Source organism: Glycine soja, unplaced genomic scaffold, assembly GCF_004193775.1.
Source record: "Glycine soja cultivar W05 unplaced genomic scaffold, ASM419377v2 tig00104150_1_pilon, whole genome shotgun sequence".
In the NCBI taxonomy this organism is placed as follows: Eukaryota; Viridiplantae; Streptophyta; class Magnoliopsida; order Fabales; family Fabaceae; genus Glycine; species Glycine soja.
Window position 1 is genome coordinate 14,109 of NW_021144396.1, and position 8,413 is coordinate 22,521.

At 34.1% G+C, this 8,413-nt stretch overlaps 1 protein-coding gene across 2 annotated transcripts; it reads left to right on the forward strand.

Annotated features, from left to right (window-relative positions):
• The first annotated feature begins 922 nt into the window (after positions 1-922).
• On the forward strand, positions 923-3,889 carry LOC114404469. 2 transcript variants are annotated; one of them, XM_028367402.1, is made up of 4 exons: positions 923-1,467; positions 1,561-1,597; positions 2,068-2,591; positions 3,237-3,889. In XM_028367402.1, exons 1-4 carry the CDS (start codon positions 1,007-1,009, stop codon positions 3,250-3,252), a joined length of 1,038 nt encoding a protein of 345 aa, XP_028223203.1. In that variant the 5' UTR covers positions 923-1,006; the 3' UTR covers positions 3,253-3,889. The 2 variants fall into 2 exon arrangements, with proteins under 2 accessions (XP_028223203.1, XP_028223202.1); XM_028367401.1 differs by lacking the exon at positions 3,237-3,889 and adding an exon at positions 2,895-3,193 and having other exon boundaries at positions 924-1,467.
• Positions 3,890-8,413: the final 4,524 nt, after the last annotated feature.

An 8,413-nucleotide genomic window follows, 5' to 3' on the forward strand; every position in this document is an offset into this window, starting at 1 on the left:
TTTGCCAATAAGAAATAATGATATATATATATATATATATATATATATATATATATTAAAATATCAATTAATTAATATTATAATACATAGATAATGAAATATATCTTTAATTATTATCACTCATAATAAATATGTTAAAATTAAAAATAATTATATATATTTTTCATGTTATCTGTTATTTTTACAATAGACATAGTTTCTATTAATTATATAAACATAAAACATACATGCTAACATGATATTATATTATATTTAAATTTTTATTTATAATTTTCATACGAGTGTTGCATCACTAGCTATTATTATTAGAAAAACACATAACTCACACGAATTTGAAATACTATTATTTTTTTTAAAATAGCATCCACAATTTTATTTCAATTATGTATGATATATTTATAGATATTTTAAAAATATTTTTTTACGTTCAGACATTCTTAAAATATATTATGATTAAGTAATAATTAAATTAATATATACTAATTATAATATAATATTATATTTTACACTTAAATATATTTTTTATCCTAATAAATACCTAATATTATGTTTGTTCCCGCATAAATTTTTGTTTTAAATTTAGTCTCTAATAAAATAATAATATTATTTTAGTCCTTGATAAATTAATGTTTACTCTTAATAAATTAACAGATTTTGGTTTATTTCTTACTAATAACAAATGAAATGTTTTTGCAAAAGAACAAATATGAAACTAAATAATTTATCAAAATTAAAAAAAACATAAAAAAAGAAAATTATTATTTTATTAAAGAAACACAATAAAAAAATGTATTGAGTAATTTATAATTTGACTTGTGGTAACTTAGTTTTCACAGAGAATAAGCTCCCTAGAAAGTGTGAAGAAGCTTCGGAAAGGAAGAGACGTTCACCTTTTGCTATATTTTAAAATTGACTTGTCTTGATTTGAGGGTTGACTTATATTTTATTTCAACAAGTTTTCTTCCACTTTTGTCAATTGCAATAAGTGGCTTCTTCATCTCACGCGATGGCGAAGTATGATGCGTTTTTGAGCTTCCGTGGTTCAGAGACACGCCACCATATAGCTGCTTCTCTCTACAAAGCTCTCCTAAGAGAAGGCGTTCATGCCTTCACAGATGATCAAAGTCTCAACAGAGGCGAACAAATACAACCCGCGCTGTTTAATGCTATTGAAGGGTCTCGTGTTTTCTATGTGGTCATCTCCAAGGGCTATGCTTCCTCTATTTGGTGCTTGCAAGAACTAGCACGGATCTGCTACTGCGTTGAAACTTCGGCCAGACGTGTTCTGCCTATTTTTTATGATGTTGATCCATCAGAGGTGCGAAAACAGATTGGATGTTTTGGGAAAGCCTTTGCGAAACACGAAGAAAGACTCAGAGGAGATAAAGAGACGATGGAGGAAGTGCAGAGATGGAGAGAAGCTCTCACACGTGTGGCCAATCGATCTGGTTGGGTTATTGGAAATGAGTCAGTAATCCTCTCTCATTTCATGCTGAATAATCATTTATTATCTATATCTGCTCTTAGTCATATTTCTTTTTTTAAAAAAAATCTTTTCAGGTCATACTGTGTACACATTCCAGAAATGGTTCGAAAGGTAACAAATATATTAAATTTGGTCCCACATTTTCAAGTCTTCCAAATGATATAATCTGGTTAGGATGGAATTTCGAGTTAAAGAATAAGCAAAGATTTTACATTTTGGGTTGGTTAATGATGTTCAAGTTCTCGGAATTTCTGAAATAGGAAAGATAACTATGGGTCTTGCTTTATGTGAAAGAATATCTCATCAATGATATTTTTGCTGTTTTATTGAGGGTGTAAGCTAGTTTTGTCAAAAATGCTAAGTATATTGGAAAGCTGCAACGAGAAAAAAAAAAAAAAGCCTAAACTGAAAAGGGATGTTATATATGGTTATGTTAGCTTGGGAGAAAGCAAATTTGGAAAATAACGTGTGAGTGCAATCATATCAACTTCATATATATGGTTATGTTAGCTTGGGAGAAAGCAAAGTTGAGTAATTAACTAACCTAATATTTCTTCACTGTCCACTTCGTTTGTATCCAGAAACACTTGTCCCTGCTTCCTTCAACTTCTGGAATTGCATTGGCTTCTAGCACCATCATGCATGCAATAAGGACATATGATGTGTTTGTGAGCTTCCGCGGTTTAGACACACGCAACAATTTCGCTGCTCTTCTTCTTCAAGCCCTCCATAGGAATGGCATTGATGCCTTCAACGATAATGTACATGTCATGAAAGGTGAATTCATTGAATCCGAGCTGTATAAGGCCATTGATGGGTCTCGCAATTTCATTGTGGTCTTCTCAAGGAACTATGCTTCCTCAACTTGGTGCTTGCGCGAACTAGCATGGATCTGCAAGAACATTGAAACATCAACAAGACGAATTCTGCCCATTTTTTATGTTGTTGATCCATTAAAGGTGCAAAAGCAGAGTGGATGTTATGAGAAAGCCTTTATGGATCACGAAGAAAGATTCAGAGGAGCAAAAGAGAGGGAGCAAGTATGGAGATGGAGAAAAGCTCTGAAACAAGTGTCACATCTCCCTTGTTTGCATATCCAAAATGAGTAAGTAATCCTCTCTCATTTCACAAGAGAAATTCATTTCTTACATATATATGCACCAAGTTATCTACATGTGCATGTATTTCCTCGCTTCTCAGTCATGCAGTTTTCTTGAATTTACTATCCCTTTCTAAACTAGACTTGAGAGATATTGAAGAGGTAACATGTTACACATGTTTAATACAAATAGTATTTTATAACAGAAGAAATACTGTTATTATGTAAATAGTATTTTAAAACATGTACATTTTGTTTTGGTTTGCTAGGGTGATGATTTGGAATTCTTCATTCTCTTTAATTTTTCAGGCTACAACATTTACAACAGGTAGAGATCGAAGAAATTCTTCAAGAGATAATAAATAGATTGAATTCCAAATCTTCAAGTCTTCCAGATGATGATCTAGTTGAGATGAAATCTATTGTCAAATAAGTGTACTTGCACAAAATTATTGTTTTGGTTGTCATAGGATACTTGTGTTAGATATCATTCTTTTTCTTTTGGATGTAATGTTTGCATAGGATGATACAATTTCTGATCCTTTTTATGAAACTTAAACAAAGCCTGTGAATTTTATGTCTAATAAGCTTTTTCTTATTTGAATCAATTTATTAATGTATAATATTACGATCATTAACTCTACATGACAGCATGAAGAGAACTTGAAACAAAAGGATTCTTCATTTGAGCCAATCTGATGAAGTCATCTCTGTTTCCTACTTTCACGTAATCTGTTTCAGATTTTTATCTGAACAGACTATGCCCTGTTCTTTGACTCTTACATTTGAGGGCTTGACTAGTATTTTCACGAAGACTGTTACTGGACAAATTGCCTTCATGTGAACAACTTCATCAAAGACATGTTCAGATTCAAAACTTAGAAGCTTCTTGTTATTTTTGTTACTCGAGAAGGAAACCACGCAATACTTATTTCTCATGTGTGCTGAGACTATTCAGATCGATGCTTTTCTTTCCTTCGTGGTTTCTTCGGTAGCTCGACTAGTGTCTCTCTGACATGCCACTGTCGCCATCGACGCTTACTCTAACTGGTGCTTCTCTCATCCGTCACTTCGCCAAAGCCTCCCTCTATCGTCGCGCGCGTGTCGGTTTCAGGATCTACAATAGTGTGAAAGTTTTTTCTAATCTATGCTCCAGTTGGGTTTCTGTGTTTGGGGTTATGGGTTCTTTTTTAATTTGGATTCGTATGTGATTTTTAGCTTTTGACTACCGACATCTCTATCATATTCTCCTATTCTTTGTGTTACTGAAATCTTGATTGAAGATGAATATGATTCTTTTGTGACGTTTCACTGTCTCTTTTTGAAATCGTGATATTGAATACAATTTAAGGACTTGAGAGTCCGGAGGAAGTGAAAGAAATTATTCAGGGATTGTTTTGTGTCAAATTTCGGTTGAGAAAACATGGGTGAGTACAGGAGGAAGAGAATATTTTCCTTTATCTTCAACCTATCTCAAGCAACATGGGTCCTTGATTTTTTTCCTTATGGTTTTTCTACGTACAACTTGAAAATAATTTCTAAATTTTACTGATATGTGCTTGCTATATTTCATTTTGTTTTTTTTTCATCATTTTTTTCCATTTTAATGACTATTTCCTCTTATATCCTAAGACTTGGTGCCAGACCACCCTCATTCAATGCAAAATCTTGAGGCTTTAATCATTGGGCATCTTTTATCTCTAGGTAAAAAGGTTTTTACTGTTTTTACATGTTATATCCAGACCGTGGATTTGATTACATTTCAATAAAAATCGCTTTGGCTCTCTACAATCTTAACAGGACAAACTCATATGCATTTGTTGACAGTTGTATGTCTATATTAAGAATTAATTAGACAGTTGGATGTTTATTTTTCTAGAAGATTGAATAATTAGGATCAAAATCAGATTATTATCAAATTTCTCTGATTCGATCTGCTCCCTTTTTATTCACTTTCCTTTCTGCATTTATCATGTAATTGACAGTTTTGCCTATATATGTAAATCTTTTATTTCTGAATAATATAAAAGAATTATTCTTCCTTTCCTATTGTTTTTCTCCCCAACAGTCCCTAAAATCACATGGTATTAGAGCTTCGACTCTGATCCTGTGGTATCCAGTCATGGAAAAAAACGTTGTGGCTAGAGAAAATTTCTCCGCCACTTCTACGAATTCTGGTGGTAATGAAACTGTTAGGAGGGAGGAATCTAGGAGGAAAATCATGCTGCAAAACTCTGATGGTATAAGGATGCAAGAAGCTGAAAGTTTAGCACTGGTTGCAAGGGGACACAAACCAGAAGTAGAAAAAAAGTAGCGACCTTGGTGTGATCATTGTAGAAGACAATGACACACTAAGGAAACCTACTGGAAACTCCATGGAAAACCAGCCAACTCAAAAAAGAAACCAACTGGAGAGGGTTGGGATTTCCAAACCTCAAATGCTGAAAATGTGGAGCAGAAAAGACAACTCTGAGTCATCTCCGTTCACTAAGGAACAACTAGAGCACTTGTATAAACTCTTTACCACAAAAATATCAGTGACACCATCCTCTTCTTTGGCTCAAAAAGGTATCTCTTTCTCTGCTGCTTTCCTTAGTTCCAAACCTGATTCCAAAGCTCCATGGATCATCGATTCTAGAGCCTCTGACCATATGACAAACTGTTCAAAATTATTTTCCACATATTGTCCTTGTGCACATGGAATAGAGACTCTATTACATGAATGGTTAGATGGAGGGGGCATCATCATCATAACTTCTAGGGATGAATACATATTAAGGACACATGGAATAAATAATGTTTACCAAATCCAACCATTGAATTGGGACAATGTTGTTTAGTTATTTTGCATTTACGTTTTCAAATGTAACTATATTATGAATGATTATGAAAAGTTGACACAAGATGAACTATTACATGCTCAAGGCCATTTCTTAGCAATTGAGGAAATTAATTGTTTGGTCAAAATCTTTCACAGTGGATAAGTACATTGGATAGGCTAAGAGATAATAAAAGTAGAAATATTATGAATGTGTTACAAATAAGTTATGATGATTCCGAAGAAAAAGACTGAAAATAGAATTTGTTTTCAAGTTATATATATGTGCTTAAAAAAATAGATTGTTTCAGATTTTGATCCAAAGAGCCATTGCCGAGCCTTTGTCATATGATGGCTTGACTAGTCTCAAAGATTTTGATTCACGAAAAAATAATATGCCAAAAACTGACATTACCCAACATTATTTGATGCAATGTTTTGAAAACTAGATTGAAGATTGAACAAACAATGGTTTTTATTTTCATACAAAGTATAATGTTGAAAAAAATTATGGCAAACTGAAAAAATTACTGGTTGAGTCGCGAACAATGTCGCTTTCTTTAAGACGTTTCGCAGCACTGCCAAAAATTGTGCAAGCAGACTATCAACCACGAAGTCCCAAAGATAAAATAGCCTAGATCACTGTATAAGATTCCCACTGCATTGAGGGAACCTTTCTAGAATTACACCCTCTTGTGTGACTTGAAAAGTCACTCTAAAGTCAGATGAAAATATGACTTGAAAAGTCACTCTAATAGCCAACCGAAAATATGCCCTGAAAAGTCACTCTAATAACCAACCGAAAATTTAGTGCGACAAAAAGAAAGAGGGAGAAGTTTTTCGAAAATGCATCGGCTGAGATTTGGGAGGGAGAAAGAAAAGTTGAGGAAATGCTTCTCAATTGGGACAAGAAAAAATTAAGAAATGGGCTCTCTATATATAGGGAATGAAACACTATTCAAGTGTTTATCCTGGGAGATGTGGAACTTGAAGCCTTTTTTTTTTTTCAAACTTTCACCCATTGTCTCCTTTGTTCTAACAATCCCCCACTTGAAATTTGAAAAGAAGATTTTCGAGGATTTCATAAAATTATGCATAAAAAAAGGTGTTATACAACTTGAACCTTTGCATAGTGAGTAAGATTCAGATTTTACTAGAGTGACTCAAAGTCTTGAACTCTATCTCCGACATCAAACCACACGCAACCTTTTCATAGGTGTATTCTATAAAGCCCGTGCGTTAAAGGCCATGCACGTCTATCCCGGTATAGTGAATGCTCTAGAAATTTTTGCCCAAAATTTCATATGAAGAGGCCCCCACTTCCACATTCACATAGGTGAGTCTATCAAGAGTACTCCTGTAGCCTAGGTACTCCACTCAACATAGAGTATATATCTCATTAAGAATTAAGAATTAAGACTTTTTTCATAACTCATCCTCTTGTTACTTCAGGAATCATGCTGCTTTCACTTATAACAACATGTTCATCTCATATCACTTCATAACTTGTTATTACCCATTGAACCTAGTTCTTGGGATCTCCAGTCATTTAGGTCGGGTTACCATCATGAATGATCATTGCAGTAAGGGCAATAGTCCTATTCTTTTAGAAGTGTTATGGACTTTCTCTCTAGCTAATCCTTTCGTCAAAGGATCTGCTAAATTATCATTAGTGCGTACGTGATCCACTCTAATAGCTCCTATTGAGAGTAATTCTCTAATAGTACTATGCTTACGACGTATCTATCGTTTCTTACCATTGTAATAACAGTTCTCAATCTTTGCAATAGTCGCGGTACTATCGCAATGGATCAACACAGCTGGTATCGGTCTTTCCCATAAAGGAATCTCTGCAAGTAAGTTTCTCAGCCAACTTGCTTCCTCACTAGCAGTTGCTAGTGCTATCATCTCAGATTCCATAGTGGACTAAGCTAAGATAGTCTGTTTCTTTGACTTCCAAGAAATAGCCCCACCAGCTATACTAAATATACAGTCGCTGGTTGCTTTGGAATCATCTGAAAGAGTGTTCCAATCTGCATCGCTGTATCCTTCAAGTACAGCGGGAAACCTTTTATAATGTAATCCAATGTTTATGGTTCTTTTAAGGTACCTCATTACCCTTCCAATAGCATGCCAATACTCCTTACTAGGTTTACTGGTAAACCTGCATAATAATCCCACAACATAGGCTATGTCGGGTCTAGTACAATCAGTGGCATACCTAAGGCTGCCAATGATACTTGCATACTCAGTTTGTCGTATACCTTCACCAGTGTTCTTAAACAGTTTTACATTTGGATCATATGGTGTACTAGCAGGTTTACAGTCAAAGTAGTCATATTTCTTTAAGATTTTCTCAATGTAGTGAGATTGATCTAGAGAAATTCCCTCTTTTGACCTAGTAATCTTAATACCAAGGATTATACTTGCTTCTCTAAGGTCTTTCATATCATAGTTGTTACACAACAATGATTTCACATCGTTCACTACATGAATATTTGAACCAAATATGAGAAGGTAATCTACATATAGACATATGATAGTGCAAATATTATTTATAGATTTATAGTAAATGCATTTGTCACTTTTATTTACCTCAAATCCATTCAAGACTATCAAGTTATCAAACTTTTCATGCCACTGCTTAGGTGCTTGTTTTAGACCATACAAAGACTTATCTAACTTGTAGACTTTATCTTCTTGTCCATGAATCACAAACCCTTCAGGTTGCTCCATATAGATTTCCTCTTCCAATTCACCATTTAAAAAAGCAGTTTTAACATTCATTTGGTGTACCACTAGACTGTGAATAGCAGCAAGTGATATTAGCACCCGAATAGATGTTATTCTAGTGACTGGTGAAAAGGTGTCGAAGAAATCCACATTCTCTCTTTGTCTAAAACCCTTGGCTACAAGGCGAGCCTTGTATTTATCCACAGTACCATCAGGTTTAAGTTTCTTTTTCAAGATCCATTTATAACCAATTGGTTTGCAACCAGGAGGCAAGTCT